We start from the raw sequence: 27,576 nt of genomic DNA on the forward strand, positions 1-27,576 counted from the left end.
ATTTATTTTATTGATTACTTGTAAGTTATTTTTTCCTATGTAAAATTGCAGCTTACTTATTGGTGGGATTGTGATGATTGAGCTATGTTCAATGTGTTTTGAATGTTTACTTGGAAGTTCTTGTGGAAGCTGTTTGCTGACGCTAGGGCAGAACTGGTCCAACCATTATGGCTGGTCGACGAGACCTAGCACCAGCTACAGGAGTACTGGGCTAGCCCAGACTTCAAGGAGGACACTACCAAGAATAAGGTCAATGGGCTGCAACCCCGCAACAGCAGCTACAGTCTATTGCGGCGGATCATCCTCTGTTAGAATGCATAAACAAAAGCTGGTAACTTTTTTTCTTAAAAAGTTTTGTGAATAATTAATTTACCTTCAATTAATTTTTTCTTTTGTTGGACAGGAGACAGCCCGGTCGGACTCCCAAGCAAATGGAGTTGTCCTGCAGATGCTACAAGAAGAAAGATGATGAGAACTAAAGCGCTCCAACGACAACACAGGTGGTGGTAAGTTTCTTATAGAAACAGTTCTCGTTGCAATTCTACTTAATTTATATTGCTGCTACTAATGTTTTTTTCCATTTGTCAAAAGATCGTCCACAAGATGCTGGAGAAACAAATAGCACAGGCAACGACCGATAGGCAAGATCTTCCAGCCTCTTCTGAAGCCTCGATGGGCATTATCGAGCAATAGTTGTGGACGCGACAATTGGCTGCCAAAACAAGGGACGTGTCTTCAATCTGGGTTCAAAGACCTACAACTTGACTGTTGGACCATCATAGTTCAGTCGGACGCATACATCACCACTGCCATGTCCAAATCTCAACCAACATGTCTCAAAGTTTAAGGAGATTTTCATACATGTGATGACGAGTCTACCCATCCCTTCGTTCCCCGACTAGTCCTAGCCTCCAACTGATATCTTGGCCCTCGATGACAATGCACATGATGATGCGGACGCTGCTGAGGAGGAGGACAATTTAATTAGTGTGGTAAAACAAATAGTTTTTTTGTGTATTATGCAAATATTGCTCTTTAAAAACCTGCCTAATTCAATTCACTTTGAAAGAGACGTTAATTTTGGAAAAATAATTCCATTATAAAATAAAAAATAAAATAAAATAAATTCATTAGTAGATGTTTTAACCAAAAAAAGGTACGAAATGAGTTTTGTGGACCGATCAACATTTATAACAGTTTGTGCAAATGTGGACCCATCAACATTTATAACAGTTTGTGCAAATGGTTACAAGATTCAACTCAAATTTGTAAAGATCTTTTTGAAACCATTACAAATAAGTTGTAACGCTGTACAAATTATGGATTTCTCTAGTTACAAAAAGCAGTTAAAAAAAAAAATAGTTCCAAAAGGTACTAAACTTGTCTCAAAACCCGTTCTGAAAAATGAATTCTTTTTGCAGTGATCATACAGAGCTTATAAAATATTTTTTAAAAAAATTAAGTATAGTTACATTTTCTTAAAAATCTTATAAAATCCAAAATATTTCATTTCTTATAAGCTCTATTTAAAGAAAATAATTATTTTTTCAAAAGCTCAGAATTCAAACATCTTATAAAACGTTTTAAGAAACTTTAAGCTTAGGCAAACACCCTCTATGGTGTATACCACGCGTGGTACGGGTTAAGTGCTAGTACCAAATATGCACTGCTGATTGCATTTACTTATCCTCTAAACTGACTTGTCTGCTTAAACAATCGAGATCCATAACTATGGTCTATCTACTGCTTTTCTAATAGTATTATTTGTATACAAAATTTTGAGGAATAGATTTTTACAACCTGATACCAAACAGTTCAACAATAAGACCTTTGATTTTACCTCAAATCAGAACTATGCAGTACTAAAATTCCAGATACAAATGAAATAATACAGTATTTATCATAGCTGGACATTTTTGCCACGATATTATGGCAACAATTTGCCCATAATCTACTTGTATGGTACCCTAATGATCAGCAATGAAATTTTCCAATTTTAAGAGGAGCTCAAATAGCATACGCACATGAACTGCAGAAGCTGAAAGGTGAATGATAAAGTTGTGAGTTTCTCTTTTATTTAACTTCTCAAAACATCACTCAAACAAATAAAATATCTCAACTCAAGCTTCAAAAAATCCATTCTCCAAAATTCAAGCATCCAATGCCAAGGATCTGCCGACCAAAAAAAGGGGATTAAAAAAAAAAAACAAATCAGCTAACTGCTAATTCTACCGAACATAATGAGCAAGTCAGATGGCCTTAGACCAACAACTGCACTCAAACAAGTACTTACAAAAATGAAGTTCAATGCAGATGTATCTTTAGATAAACAGAAGATGGTCCAAACAAAATTAAAGAAAAGCATGTCAAGCGTGAATTTTAATGGAAGTATACCTTAACCTTGTGGATTCTCCGAGCTTAACTACATGGCTATTTCAATTTAAGGAAATAATACATAACTGTCATCATTTTTTATTCAACTTCTTAGGTTTTTCACTTTTTAGCTTCCGTTCCATGGAACTGTCTGGCTTGTTCAGTTGCGGTTCTTCAGGAAGTGTAGTGAGCAGAAATTTCTTGCTAGAGCCAACATGGTTACAGATTTGCTTCAGCATACTTCTACCCCTCATCCATTTGAGCACCAATTTCATGTGTGTTTTGCTGTTTAATCCACTTATCCCAGCATCCTGCAGCAATCATCAACATGTATTTTATGAATATGCAACGTTTTGGACAGAAAAACCAGAAAAAAATTCAGTCTGACATAATTGCCCCAGATTTTTCGAAGGCAGCAAATTTTTCCCCCTTCTTGAGATGTGGGTAAGGGGGAGGAAACTCCAACCTAATCATGCACTGAACCTCTGCAGTATACAGACATTTGATCTCATGATCGCTCTATTAAGTTTAGACGAATAACACATCAATCAATGCAGCAGTGCTCACTGCATTCAATAAGGCCAAGGTGTTACAAATGAAGCTGAATGAGGAAAACTAATCACAAGATCTAATGGTTGCTAACACAAATAATCAATTCTTATGTAGTGTCCATGGACAGTTTATCAAGACTAACATGTCAAATGGTAGCCTCACATGCTGAGCAAAGTATTAGCATCATAATGGTGATTCAATACTGTCCCATTTCGAGTCTTAGAATCAGTGAAAAATAAGTTTGCTTGATTTACAAGTCAATGGAATATGATGGTTTCAGCATTCTAGCATTTCAGTACAAGATTATATTTCAATGGTTCTGACTTGTCAAAAATGTAACAACACATTAAATAGCCAAGAGTTAAGGATAAACTGCAGCAGCACGGACATGTGAAGTCAAGAATTAGATGAGGGAAAGAACAGAGCAGAATTAAATGCATGAGAATAGAGAATGACTCATAAAGAATGAAAAATAGAAGATAAAACTAAACTAACCAAATATATCAAACTCAAAAGTTTTCTAACAAGACTATAAAGGTGTCCAATTTTGTGAAATTGCTTCTTTTTGACAACTATGGAGATTTTTAAAGTTATTTTATTAGTCAGATCAGTCAAAAATCAAGCATCCATTTCTTTTTTATCCATCAAATAGAATGCAGTGTCCTTGTTGTTGCCTCATGTACTTGAGCCCAAAGTGCTTATTGTTGATGGCAGATTTACGATGATTCCAGCTTAGTTTTAGGGAAATGTGTGCACTCTCCTACTAATCCAAAAGAGAGGAAAATAAAGTATTGAAGGGAGTGAGTGAGTTTCCTCAAAAGAACAGAACTGTGACATTTCAAGCATATGAACACAATCCTCATTTCGAGAGGATGCCCATGATGAGGTCAAGTTTGAATAGTTAAGGAGAACCTCTCTGAAGTAAAGTATAAACTATAGCTCAAAGACCAAGGGGTAACAACAGTCATATTAACAACTGTTATCCCATATCAGATATAGAGCATCAGGTAGAAATAACAAAAATTACTACTCATTATTACATAATAAAGCATTTTAGAATGAAACAAAACAAAACATTCATGTCAAACTTGAATTTGTAATAGTTCCCTCGCAATAGCGGTAAATAAACATTCATTGTATATCTAATCATACATCAAGTAAATCTTATTACAAAAGGTCACCAAAAAGGAAATGTCTCCATTGCAAACATAAAAGTAACAATGCGATGTTACTGGATGATATCAGAGATACATGTATATTCAGAAAATAATAGGTATCATCAAATATTATCAAATAAGTGAGGACAGATCCCGATATGTATTAGCCAATGTTATTGAATACCAATTGGTACTTTGGACTACGGTCTACGTACCATTCTTTTATAGTATCAGATACATGGAGAATCATCAGGAAGGGTAGAAGAGTCAAAGTGTTCAAGGTTTGGTTATTTGAGCTTTAGAATGGACCAAAGATTAGAAGGTCATTCAACAAGATAAAAGAACGGGTAATAGAAACAAAAGAATCTTACTCTTGCTCGGATAATCTCTGACATTCAGCCAAGTTATGATGAATACTCAAAATGTGAACACTATGATATAACTAGGTGGTGTAGGAGATAGAAGAACTTGAACTTTCTCAAGAAACTTCAATGAGTACATCAGCCTTTTGCTGTCAAGCTTAACCTTTCCATCTTTTAATGAATGTTCACCAGAAGGACTAATGACGACAAGTCTGCCAAAGGGGCACCAGTTAATCTTCTGGTATTGAACTGTGAGGCAAAACTTGAGGACCCCTAATATTAAATTCATGGTACAGACCGGGTCCTGCCGGGATGGTTTGGATGGCAAGGGAGTAGGATTCGTAAATCATGATCCCATGTGATTCAACAGTCATCACTGGACCAGCTATTTCGTAGAAACGCCCACTTCTACTGAAAAAAAAATATCACAATTAAGAAGCTGGAGACTTCAAAGTTACATGACCAATCTTTTGGCACGAAAAGGAAACTATGTATCTGGATTCCAGAATTCAAATGTTTCATCTAAATGAAGAAAACTTTCCAATTCCAGGTGACGTAAAACACCTCATGATTTCGAGTATTAAGTTAGCAACTAAGTTACATAGCCAAGTATCACATTCAATTCAATCCGTTTATCCCATAAAACACTCGGAAACCCCTTCAGTATCACTGTCACTCCACACTTAGTACTGCTACTCCAATCCCGTAATACAAGATCCAACTCGCTCCTAATACACCTTCATTTTCCGCAGAACAAAACTCAATACTCAGAGACTAATGAAATGCTAAAGTAAATTAAACACCAAGTAAGCAACACACCTTGGCGACGTTCCAAGCATCGCCAATACTGAGAGGGCCATGGCTCTTGACGACGCCGTAGAGACCTTCCGCAATGACAGCTGCTTCCTGAAATGGGACCCTAGGGTTTATTTTCCTCAAATTGGGGGCGCGCTTCCTCGAGCTCGAAGAGAAATACCTCATCATCGTCGTTGTCATCCTCATCATCTGATTTCCATTACCGTTCCACATTTTCTCAATCGTCAAACCAACACAAGATCGCTGGCTGTCTTGCTTGTCCACCCTACTTCTACCCACTAGTGCTCTTGGGTTCAAAAAGCGAGTAAAACCCTCCTTAAATCTGAGACACAAAACGAAAAAATTGGCAAAAAGATTTATAATTATCCCAATTAACTTATTATTAATTTATAATAGGTTAAATAAATCTTTTTACGATAAAATTATTTTCATACATTTTCATTGATTAATACATATGAGAAGGTATATCTTCACTGTTATAAGGGTAGTTTTGTCCGAAAAGAATTGTTTAACCTATAATAAGTAAGTTTTAAGTCAATTAAGGGTAGATATCAATTTTCATTCAATATTTTTGTTAATATCAGCAAATTTGGTGAATTTTAACTAACGAAAGGACTTATTTGTTAGACGGAAACAAGCTTTAGGAGTGCTAGATGTAGTTTCCCAAACCACAGGAAGTCTACGTGTAATTATACCAGACCTCAGGGGTGGGGAGTGTAAGGAATAATTAAACTCTCCTGAGGTTTGGTGTAATTATACCAAGCCTCAGGGGTGGGGAGTGTAAGGAATAATTTAACTCTCCTGAGGTTTGGTGTAATTATACATTAACTCCTGTAGTATGGGTAATTACATCTAGCACCTCTAAAATTTGATTTTGTCTAACAAATAAGTCCTTCATTGATCAAAATTCAGTGAATTTATTGATATTAATAAAAAAACGAAATAAAATTTGACAGGGTATCATCCTAGTTGTTTATTGTTAGCACTCGAATATTAATCAAGGCCTCTTAATGGGTGGCAATTACTCTATTGAGATTTGAATCAAAAAATACCCGTAGTTGTTACTTATATATCATATATTGATCCTACTCATGAACTTTCACATGTTATATCCAAAATAATTAAGTCTAATTTGGGTCTTACTTGTTGATCTTACCAATGTTAAAATGTTTCAAAGATTTGTGATTGATATATGTTTTTGGTAATAATATCATCAAAACATATTACTAAATTAATATTAAAAATGTTTCATAGATTTGTGATTGATAAAATAAATTAAAAACTACTCCATTTTTAACCATATACAAATTGGGCATTGCTGAAATATAAATAATGATATTGATTTTGTTCAAATAATAGATTGTTATTAATCACTTGCACAATCAGTATACATCCGAAATATAAATGAATATGAAAAATATATTTTAACTTTGGAGCAATTTTTCTTATCCATTTGGAATTACATTCAACTTTCATTTGATGAGTCTTTTTACAATTCAAATTCAAATTAATTTTATCAGTTTCATATATTAGTTGAGCTTAACTAATTTAAAATTTGATGTATTTTTTTATTTTTTAAACTATCACATTACGTTCAAATTAATCTTATCATAAATATAATTTAGAGTCGTCACTGGGAAAACAAAAACAAAAATTAAAGTCTAACAAAATTTCTCAAATATCAATACCTAAAAATAAAGAATAAACCGTGTACAAAATTAATGAATTTTATAGGACAGGTAAATCTAATTGATTGAATTTTTTAAAAAAAATCACTAGAATGATTTTAAGTTAACGAATAAAAATAAAATTTTAAAGTATTAGATATTACTAATTTGACACTCATACCCAGATAAAGACCTTATCATACCCAAAATACTTATCTCAACCGATATAAAAATACTTGAGTCTAAATATGAATATTACATAATAATAATGGATCCGCGTCTAAGTATTGGACAGGTCTGCGCTAGATTTAGTCAAGTATCTTTCCATATTAAAGCTTGTGAAAACAGAGACACGGAATGTATGGTGGGTGGTTTGCCTAGAATAGGACATAAGGTGGGGAGATAAGCGAGGCCTTTCTGTCGGAAACTTGGAGCTGTGAATGTCCCAGATGTGGATACGATGCTATCCTTCGTGCGTCTAAATATTTCACTCTCCCACACTCAATCCCATCTTTCTTTTCCTATTAAGCTTTTTGTTTTTCCCTTTCTTCTCTCACACTTCTGCTTCACCTCTCTCCCACATGGACAATGTTGGCTGTAGTCATGAGTGAACCCCCACGCCCCTTATGATCATAAACTATGTATGTGTGAGTACGAGATATTACACACACACAGTCACACATTTCTCTATGTTATTGCATTGCCCTTTTGGTTCTTTCTCTTGATTGTTCTAACAGATGGAGGTTTTTGTAGTTTGGTATATTAGCAGGAAAAGGTTATGAAGAGCTGCTCTACCGAGGTGTGCTTGCTTATCAAGAATCTTGTGAAAGAGGTGTATTTGCATGCAGATTAGAGTTATCTGATTTCCACTGGTAATAATTGCATTACGATTGTCTAGCTGTTGAATCAAGTATGCTACTTTTTACCTTGATGTTCTAGAGAATGTTTATTAGAATTATCACTTCAATTTTGCATTTGCAGATGATCAGTTTGTCTTGATCTGAAACATAGTAAGGTTGTCTTACTCCATCGACGAGCGTGCCTTTTCTCTATTTCCTACTATCTTCTCTCTTGGCACCTAACCTTAAAGGAGCAGCAACGGTATGTCTACCGTAGATTCTTCATTGGAATTCAATGTTGGAGGCCTAGTAGGAAAAATGTCCACGGAGCTTAATTACTCTTAGTTATTACAATGTGGATTTCGGTTCTTAGTTTGTCTGATTCATAATGGCTTCATTTTAGGATGCATATACATAAACACTGTTATTTTTGCATCTCCTCTCTCCTTTGATCCTTTTGTTGGGGATGTAAAGTTTTAGTGAAGCTTTCATGCTGCAATGCACAACCTACAGCGTTAATTATTTCTTTTTGTTCTTTCATCCTCGCATTACATGAAGCAGAAACATTGCTTTTCAGGTATAATGGCTAAGGATTATGGTGGATCACCAAAGCCTCATCAGCTGGATATGAAACGAAAACGTCTCACTTGGATTTTAGCTGTGAGTGGCCTATGCGTCTTGTTTTACGTTTTTGGAGCTTGGCAGGGTAGAAGTCCTACTCCATCCAGCCAGTCGGATCTGTCCTCAAAAGTCGGCTGTGATGTCCGCACCGGTGGGCAGGGAAACCGTGATCTTCCATCGTCATCCGCTATGAGTCAAGACGCCCTCGACTTTGAGAGCCATCATGAGTTATCAGTCAACAGTTCTCAAGACATTGAGAAATTTCCGCCTTGTGATATATCATACAGTGAATATACTCCCTGTGAAGATCAACAAAGGAGTAAGAAATTCGATCGGGATCGGTTCAAATATAGAGAAAGGCATTGCCCGACTAAGCAAGAGCTCTTACGATGCCTCGTACCCGCTCCCCCAAACTATAAGAGGCCTTTCAAATGGCCACAGAGCAGAGACTACGCCTGGTATGCTAACATTCCTCATAAGGAGCTAAGCATTGAGAAGGCTGTTCAGAACTGGATCCAAGTCGAAGGTGAACGCTTCAGATTTCCTGGAGGCGGTACAATGTTTGCAAATGGGGCCGATGTTTACATTGACGATATCAACGCTCTCATCCCTATTACGGATGGAAGCATTCGAACTGCTCTTGATACAGGCTGTGGGGTAAGGAACTCAGCTTACCTTAAGCTTCATTGTCTTTATAGCACTTGTTTTTTTCTGTTACAACGATAAGGTTATTGTTTTAATTTCCTTTCGGTGTACTGGTTTTTCAGGTAGCTAGTTGGGGTGCTTACCTACTGAAGCGGGACATTGTAGCTATGTCTTTTGCTCCAAGAGATACACATGAAGCACAAGTGTGGTTTGCATTGGAACGAGGTGTTCCGGCCATGATTGCCATACTAAGTTCCAAAAGGCTTCCGTATCCTTCTAGATCTTTCGACATGGCTCACTGTTCTCGTTGCCTGATCCCATGGCCCGATTACGGTAAGATCATTATGGATATTGTGATTTTGACTGAAGTTCATGTGATTGACGGTGTATGCATGTGGATACATAGCATTCTCTATGAGTCTTATCTTTTATATCTCTTTCCAATTGTTTGCAGATGGGCTGTATCTGATTGAAGTCGACAGGGTTCTTAGGCCTGGTGCCTACTGGATACTCTCTGGTCCTCCCATCCGTTGGCAGAAATACTGGAAAGGTTGGGATAGATCCAAAGAAGACTTGAAACAAGAGCAAGATTCAATTGAGGACTTAGCTAAACGGCTCTGCTGGAGAAAAGTCATCGAGAAGGGAGATCTGGCAATTTGGCAAAAACCAATCAACCATGTTGAATGTCTTAAGAACAAAGAAATGTATGCTCAACCAGAAATGTGCAAATCAGACAGTCCTGATGCAGCCTGGTACTTGCTCTATCTTTCCATCCGTAGTTTACAAGGGTTTAATGCAACATGCCTTCATCTGAATAAGTTAAAAGGATAAAGCTTTCTTAGAACGAAAAGGGCAATGTGACTTTGCTGAACTTTTAGAAATAATGACAACACAACTCGTGACATTGGAGACAGTAAGCTGTTTTTCAAAAGTTCAGAAGTCACCTTGCCTGATTTGGTTATTTTCAGGTGTGATTTTTAATGCTGGTTCTTTGGTTAATGTAATTAAGGTACAAAGACATGGAAGCATGCATAACCCCATTGCCTGAGGTAAGCAATCCAAATGAGGTTGCAGGTGGTGCATTACAGAAATGGCCGGAACGTGCATTCGCCGTTCCACCAAGAATTAGCAGTGGTTCAATCCCAGGCATCAATGCCCAGAAATTCCAAGAGGATACCGAGATGTGGAAGGAACGAATTGTATATTACAAATCCCTTGTTACTGATTTACCACAAGGACGTTATCGGAATGTAATGGACATGAACGCTAATTTAGGAGGATTTGCAGCAGCCATGATGAGATTCCCAGTTTGGATTATGAACGTGGTTCCAGCTAATACACAACCGGACACACTGGGGGCGATATACGAAAGGGGTTTCATCGGGGCGTACCAGGACTGGTGTGAAGCATTCTCGACCTACCCCCGAACTTATGACCTCATCCATGCAGCCGGTGTCTTCAGCATGTATCAAGACAGGTAATTTTGAAACAAGCCCTCTTGGTATAAACACAACAAGACGGTGAAAACATGCACATAAACTTATTGTCGGACTTGTTCCTGCAGGTGCGACATTACTTACATTCTACTCGAGATGGATAGAATCCTAAGGCCGGAGGGCACAGTTATTTTCAGAGACATGGTAGAAGTTCTGGTGAAGATCAAAGGCATAACGGATGGAATGCGATGGAACAGTAAAATCATCGATCACGAAAGCGGACCATTTAATCCCGAGAAAATTCTTCTTGCCTCGAAAACATACTGGACTGCTTAATATGGTAGACTTTTCTGCACATGAATTCTCTTCAATAATTGGCCTTTTGCCTTTTCCTTTTCGGACAAGAAGTCTTAGTCGATTAGATAGGAAGTAGAGTGATATTTAACATCAGTTACTACATGTATCACTCTTTGTTCTTCTTCTTGCTCTCTCTGTCCTTTCTTTTGAATTTTTTCCCTCTACAGTTTCTGTATCCATTTTAGCTAGGCCAGGCTGCTAGTGTAACTGCACGAAGTTGCTTATCGCTTTTTCGTCGCGAATTGGCGACACTTTTAGATAGTAGACATCTATTTTTATGCATTACATAGTTGTAAGTTTGAGAGATTGAAGTGACCTTCAAGTGGCTGTACAGGGGATTCCTTCTCTATAATACCAAGATCTTCCCTTATAAGGCCTGCTTCTTGGTTATACATATTATGCCTATATCATCTTCTATGGATAATCAAAAGGATTAATTGCATTTTGAGTCTCGTAACTTACCTCTTTGATGTTTTGATCATTTTTAATCGGTTCTGTATCTTTTCAATTTTCGAGATTTAATTTTTGTTTTTTTTCTTTTACCGAAGTTCGTCTCCACGATGAATTCCCATGAAAAAAAAAGGGATAGGAATTGCATAATTAAAAAGATGTAGGATTAAAATACTAAGCTAAAAAGTTAAAGAATAAAAATGTTAGCAAAAATTGGCAGATAAGAACACTAATTCCAATTTTAAAAGATCACGTGAGATGCACATGCATTTTTCCGACGATAAGGGTGAAATCCGACGGTGACAAAAATCGTGAAAATTAAAATGATACAAGACAAAAATTCTGTTTTAGAAAATTAAAGAATGAAAAGGTCAAATGACCTAAGTTACGAGACAAAAATGCATTTAAGCAAATTAAAATAAAAAATACATTTAAGCTTAGTTAAAAAGTATTACATCCTATTATATAAAATTACAAATCTAAATATAATGACATTTCTTTTTTAATGGAGATATCTGTATTTTGTAATTCACTTCCTGGATATAATCAATATTATATATTAAATAGGAAATCTAATCTTAAAAGTTATGTCATGTTTAATAATTATTATACCTAATAAATGTTGTAGTGAAACCGGCTAATATGGATACGAAAGTTGTGATGTACAAAGAACTATCCAATGTTAATACAAAATTGATTGGTCAATTAATTTGGATTTTCTATGAGAAATTTCAGTGTTTAATAAGATTAAAATTCTCTGTATTTTTTTTATGTCTATTTGTCGTTTTATAAAACTTTATATTATTTTTGTAATATTATCCCTTTATATATATATATATTGTATATTTCTTTTATTATTATGATTTCAAATGTGAGCGTTTGGTTCCTCTTTTTTGCTTTTGGAGGGTAAATGCAGTTAAACACACCCACCTATTATCTATATTTGCTATATGTGCAATTGAGCATATTTTTACCCTAAAATTTTCTAAATTAAAATTTAAAATTTAAAAGTTTCAGTTATTATATGAAGTGAGTCAAATTATTCATTCATTTTAATCCTTAAATTAGACAAAAAAAAAAAAAAAAAAAGAGGGAAAAAAGGGGGAGGGAAGGAAAAATATTGGTTCTCTCCTCTTGTTGGACTTTTATTTTCTTCTCAAATGTTCGTATTTTTATTTCTTATTAGTCTTTTACCTAAGTCAATTTCTTCTTGTTAGAGATTTTAAGACAGCAACAAAATAGATTTATAAAAAGAAAATTTGTATTTTTGATGCCATAATTTATGGTACTTTGTAATATTAGTACTATATTGTTTAAAATAGCTCAAAATGGTAAAAGAAATAGGCTCCATTTGTATTTTTATACTTCCTCATTAAATTTCATTTTACCTCATAGTTAGAAATTTTACAAAATATAAAAGTAAATTGTGCCATGTGTCAATTTCTGCACCAATATGCCCAAGTTGGTAGCATCAAATCACCCATAAGTAAAGCTTTCACGAACTGTATCAGAGTCGTGGGATATTGCTCCACACCTTTAAAGAGTAACTAGTTTTGATGTCCCCAAATACTCCAAGCTAGAGTGCTTACCTAGTTATTAGCTAGTAACCTAGGCCTGTTGATGGGCCAAAATTACACATACCTGGGCCCATTATAGCAGACCCAAACCCATATTTCTTAATTGGGTCTAGATACGTCAAATTAAAATAGTTGGATTTGGGTTGGGTAATATTAGAGATATTACCCACTTTACTTGTATCTAATTCTCTCAGGGCACATTTACATTGTATTATTAACCATGATAAAGTCCATAATCCCATCCAATAATTTGTTTACTTAAAATGGGCTGGCCCCGCACTGGCCCAAAACTGTTTGGTATTGTTGAGTGATTCAAGTCATGGGCTGGGGGGGGGGGGGGGAGGGAGGGGTCTTTCAAAATAATCACCATGACCCACCACTTTGTGACAATTTTTTCTCTTCCAAGCATGTCCTCATCTGTGGGCACATTAAGTCTATTTTACCCTCGTTTGGCATTCAATTTTCAATAACCACCTGTCAAAATCCAAGAAATGTCAGATGCTTTTTTGACAAAATGTGACCTGAATTTATTTCAGAATTCATCATTCTCTCCATTTTCAAGTTGAAGCTTAGATATATTGTTCTTTTTGCAATATATTTCTCTCATTTTCTTCCTGTAGTGACATACTTTCCAAATCTATTTCAGGTGTCTTGGGAATCATTTTTCATAAGTTTGGGAATCTCTATCTATGGTGTTGCTCGTTTGGTGTGAAGGTGTGTAAATGTTCGATTTTTTTTGGAGAGTTATCCTTAAGCTTAATATTCTACTATTTCTGGAGAAGGGCCCTAAAGATAATCGAGCCACCCTGACAGTTTGGATTAATGTGACAAAACTCGTTGCAATTGCTACCAAGAGGAGACATGCTCGCTACAGCTTTGTCCATTGAGAATAAGCAATTCTGCATTGTCCATTTTGGATGGGCAACTTAGCAACCCTCATCCACTTGAGAATGTTTTTTACTTAGACACAACTAGTGTGAATTTCTCATTCTTTGAGAACATTTTGAGTTCTTTCATACCTTTAGATGAGTTGGGCTTTATGTACATGTGTGACCATATCACTTTTATCATTGGGCAAATTGCAATTTTCGTCCAATTTTTTAGGGGCAGTGGCGTTTCCAGTCCAGGTCTTTTCCAAAATAGAATAGTAGAACAGTAATTAAAAAAATTTGACAATTTTAGAACAAATTACCCTAAATCGGTCGGAATTGTGCACGAGGGAGGCACGTGAGCGTCTGAAAGTTGTGGGAAGCTGACGTGTCCGATTAAATGGATTAGGTGTAAAAAAAAAGGGCAACATGAAATGACAAAGCTGACGTGGAAAAAAAGGCCAGGTCAGAGCATCTCCGCCGTCCATCTCTTGCTTGGATCCTTCACGAAACATTTACCAAGAAAATCTCTCCCTTCCTCCGATAAACTTCTGGGGATCTCTGGCACTTCTTCACCTACTCCGATTCTCATAATCAATCCGGCGATATCTGAGCACCGCCACGTCGGATTTCCAGACAACATCTCCGCCACGACGCACCCAAGCGCCCAAATATCCGCCGGAGGCCCCTGCTCGCCCCTGGCGACCATCTCCAGTAACATGTACAAAGGGGTGCCCCTCAATTCGCACCCCATTGCGGCGCCTTTTCTCCCTCCATCCCGCTTCGGCAGCCCAAAATGGGCGATCTTCACGCGGCCATTCGCGACTAAAAGAATGTTTTGAAGCTTGATATCACAGTGAACGTACCCGAACTTGTGAATATAGTGAATCTCTTAAGCAAAGCCTTTGTGTATCCCCGGACTTCAGATTTCGGCATCCCCCCACCACCGAAATTCCTAAGCTTATAAGCCAAAGCGCCGCTGGGAGCATACTCCAACAACACATTATACAATTTCTCGCCTTTCTCATACGAACAACTCAAGCACCAAATTGCAATCCACATTGGCAAGCTGACGTGGCCTTTTTTTCCACGTCAGTTTTGCCACGTCATGTTCCCTTTTTTTTTTTTTTTTTACACTTAATCCATTTAATAGGACACGTTAGCTTCCCCCAACTCTCAAACGCTTACGTGCCTCCCTTGTGCACAATTCCGTTCGATTTAGAGTAATTTGTCCTAAAATTGCCAAATTTTTTTAATTACTGTTCTACTATTCTATTTTGGAAAAGACATGGAATGGAAACGGCACTGCCCCTAAGAAACTGGACGAAAATTGCAATTTGCCCTTTATCATTTATTATTTTTTGTTCTTTTATTATTGTCTTTTTTTCTTACGCTTCTTTTGTACTTTCTTCTCATTTTGCAGGTCTTGAATAAGGGGTTCCTGTTACTTTTGAGTGTATCATAGCTGGATTAGTGCATCTAACTTGCTTGAGGTGGATGTCACATTACATGGTGAGTTGTGACCTACTTCTGGAACGAACACCCTCCTGCTGAAACTCCTAGCAAACTTGCGAAGATTATGTTGCCTCTATTGTGGAAAAGTTGCCTTTCGTGTAGGATATCTTGGAGAAGCCAGAAAAGATGGTAAAGTCTCCATCTTGGCTACCTTCTTTTTCCAAAGTACAAAATTTCTCCCCAGCTCATCAAAACAGAGGTTGAGCAAGTGTTACTGAAGTTCTATTGGGAATGCAAATCTCGATGACTTCTTTCGAGCAACTCTCTGAGGAAGGCAAGTTGTTGATATCTTTCTCAAGGAGATGGGCGAATGATGCATCACCTTTGGAGAGTCAATTGAAGTTATCCTTCGATTGTGTTTCTTATTACATGAAGTCTTTTTTGCTTGCAAAGGATGATCTTTTCGTTGCTGAAGCACAAGACAAGGAACATGTGAAACGAGGTGAAAACCCTTGCGATTGAGATCCTCCAAATTGTCAATAAACAACGCGAGTGAAGAAACATCTCGAGGAATTGCAACGCAAGGAAGAATCCATCAATTCATTACTTTAAGGTGTTAAAGGGAACTTGACCAATTTCTGAAAGGAGGTGGCGACCAAGATGGAGTAGGTCTTAATACTTGAAAAAATTCCTTATCTTTCCAGAAACGAGGTTGAAGCTTTGGAGAAGACGGAAGAATTTCATAAAGGTTCAAAGCTACACTTAGCAAACTTTAATTTGTTGGCTTCAATGTTAGGAATTACCAATTTTTTATGCTATAAAATTGTTTCTTTCTCAGGAATTCCTTTTGCGTATCTCTTGAAGCATTTCTTTCTTGTTTATGCTAACATTAATCGACAAAAATTGTAACGCGCATTCCGCAATCACTAGAAACTTTGAGACTTGTTTGATTCGGAGGCAAAATTGGCTAACTTCGCACTAGATTGGTCTTTTTCCCTTGATTTTTTTAAAAAGGAGGGTGAAAGAAACCATGTTTCTCTCGGGTCTTTGCTGGCTTCGTTTGTTTTCGGAACATGTTCGTGCTTATGAACAAGACCTGCTCGGCCTTTTACAACACAGCCATGTCTGCTAACACAGTTAGGTCGCATTTGGATCTGTTTGGTCAAGCTTCCCAAGTTTAAACCATTTGAAGGAGTTATGTCCACAATCTTGTCTCCGGTGTAGGATTAACCGACAATAGTGTCATCAGTGACATTCTTTTCATTCATGGAAACAATAGGTTCTTTTTTGGTGCCATCGAGTGCTTGGAAGTGATGCCTAATGGAAAGTATGAGGGCCAGAAATTATTCCACTGAGCCTCTCAAAAATTTATTTGCCCAAAATTTCGTGTCTGCAAAAAGAAATTACGAGACAAGAAATATTATAGACAAAATAAAATTTATAAATTTTAATAAGAGTTGTTAATATCTATGAATGCAAATAACCCATTGATTCTTCTCTCTGAACGTCGACCCAAGGGCTGAGGCTTGAATTAGATGCCCAATCTCCTCTGTGCTTGTGGAAAAAAAAATCAGGTGTTGCCATAAAATATAGTATCAAGGTTTTAGAGCATCATCGTGGCAGAGAGTTTTGGGACTTGCTCTTGTTGTGGATTTGTTGTGTGTATATTTTGTAGTCTTATGTGTTCTCTGTGTGTGAAACTTGTTGTGAGGTGAAAATCCCTTTTTATTGGGACAAAATATATAAAACCCCCTATATTTTAAAAAGTCGGCTGAAAATCCCTTTCTATTTTAAAAATAGGCTAAAAATCCACCTGTGTTTTGTAAAACTCAGCAACAAACACCCCTTCATTAGTAATTAATGGAAGGTGCATTACACGCGCTCTTTGTGCGTGTGAGGATATGTTTTAACTGTTTTTGACCTTTTTCTTAGGTGTTTTTTTTACTAAAATACCCTTTTTTGTTTTTGTATTTTTTTATAATTTAAATTAAAATATCAGATTATATTTAATTTGTTTAATATTAAATATATTAATTAAATTATATTTAAATTCAAATAATTTTATAATTATTAATTGTTAAATCTAAAATTATTTTAATTAATTAAAATGTATATTTATTACAATAATTATTATTATAAATTATTCTTAATTAGCTAAAATATTTCATTATTATAATTATTTAAAATATTCTTAATTAATTAAAATATATCTAAAATTAATTAAAAAATAAACATGATCACCCCTTTTCTAAAAAGAAATAACACCGTTAGTTAGATATAATGAAGAGGGGGCTATTGAACTACGTTTAATAAACACAGGATTGTTTTTACTCTATTTTTAAAACAGAAAGGGGTTTTTAGCTGACTTTTTAAAACACATGGGAGTTTTATACATTTTGTCCCTTTTTATTGGCAGAGTTTAGATAGTTTGAACTCACTTCTATCAGGCGTTAACACCACGGGCTTAACATGTATCATTGACTAACTGATTGTGCTTGAATATGTTTAGGCCCAATTAACCATCCAAAATAAAAGAAAGCAATTTATTTATCTTGGATTGACTCACTGCATAAAACCCAAATTTGGTGCAAGCTTACCCATTTATTGTCTTGAAAATATGCAATTTTGTCGAGCTTAATTGAGTTTTAATTGATAATTTATTCCAAAATATTTTAATTTCAACACATACAATTCATGACCAAGAGTAGTTTCACAATATCTATACCTGCAACCATTTTCGTTTGATAGATGAACAAATATAGGAAATGAGGTTCTGTTGGAGCTTACTTCAGGTGAGAACTAAACACATGATTTAGATGAAGCTTGTTTAAGCAGCAACATTATAATTAATGATCATTCTAATTAAGCCAATCAGACATCCCACTAGTTTTCTGCCATCTAAAGACCATTACGAAAAATTTGATAAGAAAATCGTTGTCTTAAAATTCTGGGTCGGGAGGTGAACCAAAAAGCAGTTGCACCTTCATATTCATATTCACACCGAATCAACTCAAGCTAGAAAAGCATTTCCCACGTTGCAGATTTATGAGAGAAGAAAACCACTCGCCCAATCTTCTTCAAGGAAATTGCCCAAACCTGTTACAGAAATACCAACTCATGAGTATCAATAATGTGTTTGTACGTCTGCTCCGACATCTTAATGAACGTTAAAAACTGTTATGTCTATTGGCGGACTAGGTAATTTATCCTTTCCGTATTCCCGACTTTTTCATACACACTCACTTATTTAATGATTTGGACATTTGGGTGAGGTGGTCGTTTAACATAGTATCAGCTTAACATAGTATCAGCTGAGCTATAAACCAAACAAGAGATTAAACTGTAACTTTTAGATGAGGTAATCTTTTCAGACGCTTATGATACATGCCAGCAAAATGCATTTAAAGAAGGCTTTCAATCTTGAAGTAGTAATGAAAAACAAATAAGCAAATTGTTCATCCATATCAATCTACATGATACACAAAGGAGTCGGAAAAGATTTGAGTTCCCAGAAATAAATTTCCAGAGGGACAAAGATGGAACTCATGCCAATTTAAATACAAGACAACAATTCCTGTTATACTGTAAATGAGTAAATTATTGAAAAAATATTAGTAATTTAGCATATGTATTCTTTGAAATGAAACAATTTATCTTTTTAAATAAGGAGGTAAATTATTTCATTTAAAAAAAATACAAAAACTAAGTTCATAATGAAATAATTTGCTATTTACGATATCACGGGATACACTGCATTAAACTCAATAAAACAATGATGAAGAGCTATTCTTTGTCAAGTATTATTGTGCACTGCAAATTTGCCAAGGATCAACTGATGTAGTTTTCCTATTTCCCACTACTTAATCATTGCATCTTAAAATCCTGTAACCTAGCAAGATACCATGGCAACATTCAACTCATTTATTACACGAGTTAAAAATTTTCCCTTGGCCAACATGCAGAAACACTTGGAAAACTCAACTGGGATTGCTTGTCATTTCATCTCAATGCGGAAAAATTAGAAGACATGGGTTTGATTAGATGAGACTTTATATGGTGAAATTGATGTGTAAATGCATTATGTAAGAAAATATTTGGTTTGTATTTGTTTGTTGTCTGAAAACAAGAAATATTTAAAAAAGAATCGACTATTTTCAAGAAACAGATATCAAATTAACAAGATGAGATTATCACAAAAATTCACAAACATATATATACAAATATGAAGCTCATACCTACAGAAAATAGGAAACTGAATCAATCAAGCCCAGGAATTATCAAAGGCAGCGGAGGTAATCGCCTGCGAGAACTCTTGAAAACTGATCCGCCCATCACCGTCCGTGTCGGCTTCCCTAATCATCCCCGTCAGCTCCTCCGCCGTCAGTGCGTGCCCCAGCTTAGCCATGGAGTGAGCCAGCTCCGCAGCCGTGATAAACCCATTCCCATCTCTATCAAACATCTTGAACAGGTGCCTCAACTGCTCCTCCGTGTACGGCGACTTCGCCGGCAGGAGCTCAGGCGCTACCAGCGCCACGAACTCAGAGAACTCCACCAACCCATTACTGTTGGTATCCGCCCGCTGGATCAGCGCGTCCAACTGATCAGGACTTGGCTTCAAACCCAGAGAACGCAGAAGAGAGCCCAATTCCAGTTCCGTCAGGCTACCGTCGTTGTTCCTGTCGAATGATCGGAAGATCTCCCGCAGCTCGGCCAACTGCTCGTCGTCTAACTTCACAGCAGGCTCTTTACTGCTCATCCCAAATACCTCTGATCAAAACTTGTATCTTTCTCCTTCAGAAATGGGTGTGTTCTTGATCTCCTCAGAAAAATTCAATGGGATTTTTGATCTGTTGATGATGGAAGCTGATCCAAGAAATTTCCCCAACACTCTGTTATTGACTTGAATATTTTGTGTTTGTTTTGGTTGGGCTTTTTGTTAATGATCCACCGCTTTCGAGAGGTCCTCCGAATTGCTGGCAGAAGTTTGAAAAGAAAGAGCTAATCATTCGGATCTAATAAGACTGTTTTCTGCTTGTGGAAGTGAGAATGCCGCTTTGTCTGTAGTTTGATAACACGTAGTGACACATAGACTTTTATTCTTTATTGTTTGTTTTTGATAATGATGTGGGTTTGGGTATTTAATTTCATTGCTAACTACAAAATTATGGTGATTGGTGCCTTTGGCTTTTCCAATGAGTCAAAATTGACCAATTAAACGGCTGAAGATATATTTTTTTAATAAAAAAGTTAAATTACATCTTGATTTATATTTAAGGGATATTTACATTCTTTTCTCCTAAAAATTGGTATAGTTACACGTAAACCCTGTGGTTTGGAAGATTACATTTAATACCAATGAGGTTTGCTTTCATCTAACAAATAAGTTCCTCTATTAGTTAAACTTCACTTATTTTTTTGATATTAACAAAAGTATTTTAAAAAATCTATATTTACCACCAATTGACTTATTACTGACTTATAGCAGGTAAAATAGATCTTTTTATGATCAATTGCCCTCATATGTCTTCACACGTTAATGCATGTTAGGAGGTAAAACTTCACCATTATAAGGGCGGTTCAATCCAAGAAAATTATTTTACATGCAATAAATAAATAATAAGTTAATCAACGATAAATATTAATTTAAATTTATTTTTTTATTAAAATATCAGCAAATTCAGTGAATTTTGAATATCGAGAGAACCTATTTGTTAGACGAAAGGAAACCTTAGGGTGTTAGATGTAATTTTTCAAACTATAGAGGGGCTACGTATAATTACATCAAACTTCATAGGAGGGGAGTGTAATTATCCCTATTTTTAAATGAGTAAATTACATTAACATCTTTTAAATTAGATTTAAATACACAAACATTTAAAAAATGTACTTGTTTGTAGTTACAATTATAATATCAAAGAATGTATTTATAATTTTGCAAAGGATAGAGGTGTTTTTATATTTAAACTTAGTCACAGGGTCTCACGAGGCGCCTATCGCAAAGCGCACCGTGTGGCTAGTAGTCCGCTAACTACGTTCGCCAATCTCCGCACACACCTCCGCTCGGCACTAATGTAGCGCGCCGAAATATATCACAGTCGGAAGGAACAAATCATACAACATTAAATTGCACACGCGATTTCGAAAGGAGCTTGTATTATTGCTGGAAAATGCGTATACAATAAACAACGATGCTAGAGCAAGGGGATCGCCTTGAGGGGGACTCTAACACGTCACTAAACCAAGCTTCTTACTCATTCCCCCCCCCCCCTATAATAGGCTTAAAAAAATAAATCATATTTCCTACACTAGACAATAGAAAACTTGAAATTTGCACCTCAGGAGGCGTAACGTCCCCCTGAGCAATCTAAACAACAGAAAGCAAATAACAAAACAGTAACAAAGCGATAAAAGGCCTACACCTAGGACTCTAAGACTGTTGGATGTCCAGCGTCTGTCGATGAAGGCTGAGTGGTCGGCCATGTAGAACGATTGAGTGGCCAAAATGCGCGTCAAGAGGGCCTAGTGGGCGGGCGGCCCTTGACACAGGGTCATGTCCATATAGTTTATCCTATTTACTATATATAGGTCTTTATCATTTTTTTTAAATAAATAGATAAGGTAATTCTATTTTTTGTTGGTATGATATATCACTAAAAAAAAATTGAACGGGCATTGGCATTCTTAAGGATTGAAATCAGGTCGCTGACGTCAGGGTCTTCTTATATTTCATCTTTTATTTTTGGAATGAACAAATCGTTCCTAAAGCCATTCCAATATTAGTGTTATAAGTTGTGTTGCTACAACCATTCCAAACGTAAAACGGTAAAATATTATATGACGTTTGAAATGATTTGGTAGAAATTAGAACAACCCACAAATTGCACATAATTACTGTTCCAACATGAGCTCCAAACTAGTCTAACATTGGTGATTATTTAACTAGACCGTCTATCTGCTTTGGTTATGAAAAACTTTTCTTAATTAGTTGTGATCCCAACACTTGATGCGGTGAATACTTTCCACTTTGTGCACAATATTGACTAATTGGGATATGAGGTGTATTCAATGTTCAACTAATTGAAATAGTAAATAATTGCATTAAATTCTTTGAAAGTACTTTGCATAATGCCAAATAACCAAAAAAATATCAAAAGTTTGAAATGTGTTAATATATTAATATTAAATACTTTTTCTTTCCCTATATATCAAAATAAATAAATAATTTTTCTTTCTAATAATTGAAACTTATAAATGAAGTAGATGTTCAGAGCCAAATAAAATAAAAAATATTTGATTTTAAATTTTATTAGCACATATTTATAAAAATAAAATTTACATGCAGGGTTTTTATGTAAACGAAAAGTGTTAAAATATTAATAAGGTTAAGTCATTCAACAAAATGTTCATGATAAAAACATATGGAAGAACTACTAAAAGAAAGGGATCAAAAAGAAAAAAATTGATATTCATGGCTATAGCTAACAATTGTTTGAGACACGAAGTAATAGCAAATTGCTTCAAGGAATATAAAAAAAGAAAATTATTTCAGGAATGGTTAAATGTGCATAAATAAATTGACGATATTTTGATTTATTGATAAGGTTGAGGAATAATAAACAAGTTCGAAATCATGAATTCGAATTATATTTGACGTGTGAATATTTATTTTACTTTATTTCAATTTATAAATTTATTTATTATTTATAATTATATTAATATTGATACCACTAGGACGTTAGGTGCTTAAAAGGCCCAAGACCTAAGGAGGCCGAGGGAGCTAGGACCACGGCCCTCGACCCATGGAGGGAGTCCCCAGCAGAGGAAGACACAAAGGGATTGGCATAAGCCCATATGTGTGGCCACATCTCATCAAGACAGCTTAATGTAGGATATTTCCATTGCCACAAAGGATGTCGAAGGATCTAAGAGGCTCGGGCAACTCATCCCAACTTCGCCCTATGGTTACTCTATCCAAAGGAGGATCCATATCAGGATAAAGGACAAATCCCCCCAACAGTCAGACATCTTGGCCTACAGGAGAAGGATCCATATAGCACCAGGAATCTAGCCCGAGCCCCACCGTGACTGAACTCTTCCAATTAGATGAGGGATGGGGCTATAAGAAAAGGTTGTTCCCCTCTTTTTGAAGGTTAATGCATTTTCGGCATTGACACATGAAAAAAACGTATTGGTCAAGTATTTTTTGCGGGTCCCTTTTTTAAAACTTATAAATTCTAGCCTAAAGATCCCAAGTTAGATTTGTTAAGACAAATAACTTTTTTTTTTTATTAAATTAACATAATATTTGCTTTATTAAGGAATTATCGTATAATATAAAATTACTGTTGCAGAATAATAATAATGAGTACGACACAGAAAAAAAAAATAAAAGAAAAAGACTGTGACACTGATGGTGGGAATTGCATTAAAGAAGCACGTCGGGATCGTTGGACTTTGTCAACAGTTATATTCAAATCGTGAGTGGTTTCCAGTCTTTCAAGTGGCCTCTTGTTTACATACTATCATGTTTTAGATTTGTTACTTCTGAAAATTTTGAGACATTTAAAAGTGAGTATTTATTTTTAAGAATAAATATTTCTCTAAAAGTACTTTATAGCTTAAAATAATCATGTAGCAATACTAACTTACAATCGATAACAATAAGGGATAATTATATAACACTTTTGTGAAGTATTGTTTAATCATAGTTAAATTTCTCAAGTTTAAAAATTATATATATTTATTTATTCTGTCCAATGCCAGCTAAAAAACTTTAATATTCTTGATAAAATTACTCTTTCACCTTTCATTGAGGATTGCACAAACCTCACTTGAGGTTTATTCAAAATTAAAAGCACATCCTCCAAGGTTTCTCATATTATAATTGTCCTCTTCATTTTTTTGTTTTATAACTAGATCTCTACAATTTAATATTTATTTCAGAATTGATTTTTGGAACGGGTTTAATATAATTTGGAATGACTTCTGTAATTGGAGAACATTTGTAACTTTACAATTTACAACACCCATTACAATCGTTGATCAGTGAACAAAAATCACGTTGTACCTCCTTTTGGAAGGAAATTAATTAAATTTTTTGCTTCTCATTTTGGTACGATTTTTATAACAGAAACTATGAAATTCTTCAAGTTTTTGGAACATGATGTAGTGTTTCAAAACCCAACCCGGCCTGAACGGTCAGAGCTTTCTAACCGCCAATCGAGCTACAAAATGGTCCAGTTGAAACCAAAAAACCAGAAGAGCCAAAAAACCACTTTTTTTTTTTCTTCATGAAAACCATTCGACCCAGTGGTTCAATTGGTGAACCGTGTGACCCAGTATTAGGTTGATAAAACCGGTCGGGTCAACAATCAAGTATAAATGCATGATAAAATCTTTAATTTCTCTTCTAAAATATGTATTATTTTCATTAAGTACCTAAATTTTATGTTATTTCTAGATAATAGATAATTTATGAAAATGTGCATTATTTCTATTAAATTGGGATAATTTCTGTAAATTTTAACTATTTTATGTTATTTCTAAGTATAAATTCTAATTTTTCTTCTCAGTTTAATTTTGCTATTTCTGTTAGATTATTTTTGATAATTTAGTCTATCTAATTTTCTGTTAAATTTGAAAATTTTTATATATTATTTCTTGTATTTGATCTTTATAAGTTTGTTTTTAAATTTATCTTATTATATTCTATTTTTTATTGAACTATAAATGTAAAAAAAAATAGTGATTGTTTTTTTATATAAAAAAAGATAGTTGTTAAGTATATTAATATTCTTTATTATTTAATGTTATCTTTAAAATATTAATAATTATTTGTGACATAAATATGATATTATTGGTCCGACCACAGTTGAACTAGTGACCTGTAACTCACTAATTTTTCGTTTCGATGAACGGTTTGGGTTTCAAAATGTTGATGTGATGTGTACCTCATTTGGGAATGGGATGGAACAGTTTTTGTACCTCTTTGTGGAATGATTTTGTACCTCCCTTTTGGAATGGGATTTGTACCTCATTTTGGAGCAGGAATTATACCTCTTTTTGGGTCGAGTTTCATACCACATGTTGTAATGGATTTTGATCCATTTTTTTGAACGATTTTATATACACTTTCTAGGATAGGTTTTTGTACCTCTTTTTTATCAGTTGTCGTACCTCATTTTGGGATGGGTTTTGTTTTGTAAATTTGAACGGCCTTTTATCTTTTCAAACTGGATTTTTCAATAATTTTCATGTTATCTATTGATAAATTGTATCACGATACCCATTACAAAATCCGCTACAAATGAAAAGTATTTTATAAAAAAAATTAAATTACCTTTAAGTATTTTTTCATTTAAATTAATTTAAGATTTCTTATTCTAATAATTTCTTTGAATTTAAATTTATATTTATTTTTGAACATTTTAAAATTTGGAGTATGTAAATAAATTGAAATGAAAGTAAATATTAATAACATCATTAACCAAACGAAGCAAACATAACATTAATTTAATTTTTTATAATACAATTTATAAAACTAAAAGATCCCTAATCCAAACCTAAATCGTCCTCCTTTGTCAGCAGTGTCCGCATCTTCTATACATCTTGGTCGGGGACATAGGGATCAGCTAGAGGCTAGGATTGGCCGGATAACGAAAGGATGGGTATGAACATCTCCTCGAGCTTTGTAACCTGTTCATTGAGATTTGGGCTTGGCCATTGGCGGTAGCGGTAGTGGTGTATGCATCCGGTTGGGCATTGATGGTCCAATAATCAAGTTGTGGGCCTCTGAACCCAGTCCGACATCCACAACTATTGCTCGGTAATATGCCCACTGAGGCTTTAGAAGCCAGAGGATCTTGCCCATCGACTATTGCCTGAACCAGTTGCTCCTCCAACATTTTTAGGAAGATCTCCTACGCAACAGAAAAAAAAAAAATCATTAGTAACAAAAGGATAAATTAATTAAAATTAAAAATGAAAATAGTTTCTATAAACAACTTACCGCCACCAATTCTGCCATTGGGCCACTCTAGTTCCCGTTGTCCTTCGTGAACTTGTGCATGTGCATGCAATCTTGACAAGAAAATAAATAACTCTTCTCAGCAACAAATTCACAAACACATTGCGGGGGCAGACATTCATAATTCTCGTGCATGTGGAAAAAATGGAGAGGTGTACCCACCAATTTAACGAGAACATGAGTTAATTGTACTCAAGAAAGTAAAACAAAAGAAGGGAATTTGCTTCGCCTCAATTTAAAGAAAGTAGTTGCGGGCAAGATTCGTTTATAAGGATCCTCCATGGTTAAGGATTGAAATTTTACCTTATTTTAGATACTTGGCTAAAGAAGAAAACTGCAGATGGAAGTTTAATTCAAATTCCTTTTGTTGCGAAATTCTAAAGTTTGATGGAAAAAGAGGGGGTGAAATAAGAGTGTGCTGAAATATGTTCACAAGCAAAGGGCTCTTCATTGTCCCACTTGGTTGGTGGGCTCGTGTGAATGAAAAGAAGTGGAAAAAATAGGTAAGTTGAAACTTGAAACGGCCAAGGTAGGAAAGCGCAAGTGTTGTGATTGACTAATTAGGCCACATTATGTTTAAGTACATTCCATTAAGAGAATGATTCATATTAAAGGCTATAATGTTCAAACCGAATAAAAGTACACTCGAATTAGCTAATTATTTGCTTATACTATGAAAGGGGCGTTTAGGACACACAACGTTCACACTATACGTAATATATATATACACAGCAAATCCGCGACGGTTTAAGTTCATTGAAAATCCAAAACTCTTTAATACGATAAAACTCTGTGACAGCAAAGTTCCTTGTCTCCATTAACATAAATCATCAAAGGTTTGATACCATGTTTGAAGGTAATCCAAGAGTTTTCCTCACAAGTTTGGAGAAGAATCAGAAGATCACAAATTTGTATTAAAAAATAGGAAAAGAGAAAAATTTCATCCTATAATTTTGGTAATTTATTTTCGACAATATTAGATTTAGTATTTATCTATCAATTTTACGTAAATTTGATCATTTAGCCTAATTTATGACTCTTTTGCCCTTTTGATGATAAAGGCTAATAATCCATCCTAATGTTTTAGGTGTAATATAAACAAATATTTTTTCAATAAACCTAAACTTTATACTATTCTAGACTAACATTAGCTATGAAATGCAAAATGAATGAATATATATGGACTAAAATTGATTTTGAAAAGCTGTACATGGATAAAATTGTTCGAAATTGAGTCAAATAACTAAAATTAAGCAATTTCGAAAGTTACTGGACTAAAACTAAAACGGACAAATTTAAAAAATTAAAATTAATCGTAGGCAAACTTAAAAGATTAAACAAATAAAAAATATATTTTCAGTTCTTGGATTGAAA

At 35.0% G+C, this 27,576-nt stretch overlaps 3 protein-coding genes and 1 pseudogene across 4 annotated transcripts; 1 reads left to right on the forward strand and 3 right to left on the reverse strand.

The window, feature by feature from the left end:
- Nucleotides 1-2,046: 2,046 nt before the first annotated feature.
- On the reverse strand, nucleotides 2,047-5,570 carry LOC105156007 (tumor necrosis factor receptor family protein). Of its 2 annotated transcripts, XR_016063097.1 has the most exons (3): nucleotides 5,264-5,570; nucleotides 2,395-2,684; nucleotides 2,047-2,172 (listed from the first exon to the last, which is right to left on the reverse strand). XR_016063097.1 is itself a non-coding variant. In XM_011072020.3 (2 exons), the coding sequence occupies exons 1-2, from the start codon at nucleotides 5,471-5,473 to the stop codon at nucleotides 2,466-2,468; spliced, it is 429 nt and encodes a 142-aa protein (XP_011070322.1). In that variant the 5' UTR covers nucleotides 5,474-5,569; the 3' UTR covers nucleotides 2,299-2,465. The 2 variants fall into 2 exon arrangements, 1 of the variants encoding a protein (XP_011070322.1); XM_011072020.3 differs by lacking the exon at nucleotides 2,047-2,172 and having other exon boundaries at nucleotides 2,299-2,684; nucleotides 5,264-5,569.
- A 1,712-nt stretch (nucleotides 5,571-7,282) lies between these two features.
- LOC105156008 (putative methyltransferase PMT18) lies at nucleotides 7,283-11,198 on the forward strand. The gene is made up of 8 exons (XM_011072021.3): nucleotides 7,283-7,568; nucleotides 7,681-7,799; nucleotides 7,909-8,028; nucleotides 8,344-9,044; nucleotides 9,155-9,365; nucleotides 9,487-9,784; nucleotides 10,042-10,509; nucleotides 10,597-11,198. The coding sequence occupies exons 4-8, from the start codon at nucleotides 8,349-8,351 to the stop codon at nucleotides 10,802-10,804; spliced, it is 1,881 nt and encodes a 626-aa protein (XP_011070323.1). The 5' UTR covers nucleotides 7,283-7,568; nucleotides 7,681-7,799; nucleotides 7,909-8,028; nucleotides 8,344-8,348; the 3' UTR covers nucleotides 10,805-11,198.
- Nucleotides 11,199-14,187: 2,989 nt separating this feature from the next.
- Nucleotides 14,188-14,783, reverse strand: LOC105156292 (mitogen-activated protein kinase kinase kinase 20 pseudogene; annotated as a pseudogene).
- Nucleotides 14,784-17,969: 3,186 nt separating this feature from the next.
- On the reverse strand, nucleotides 17,970-20,245 carry LOC105156009 (putative calcium-binding protein CML11). Its single transcript, XM_011072022.3, has 2 exons — nucleotides 19,412-20,245; nucleotides 17,970-18,272 (listed from the first exon to the last, which is right to left on the reverse strand). The coding sequence occupies exon 1, from the start codon at nucleotides 19,930-19,932 to the stop codon at nucleotides 19,438-19,440; it is 495 nt and encodes a 164-aa protein (XP_011070324.1). The 5' UTR covers nucleotides 19,933-20,245; the 3' UTR covers nucleotides 17,970-18,272; nucleotides 19,412-19,437.
- Between the last annotated feature and the right edge of the window lie 7,331 nt (nucleotides 20,246-27,576).

This window comes from Sesamum indicum, linkage group LG2 (genome assembly GCF_026168435.1).
Source record: "Sesamum indicum cultivar Baizhima isolate 11 linkage group LG2, ASM2616843v1, whole genome shotgun sequence".
Lineage (NCBI taxonomy): Eukaryota > Viridiplantae > Streptophyta > Magnoliopsida > Lamiales > Pedaliaceae > Sesamum > Sesamum indicum.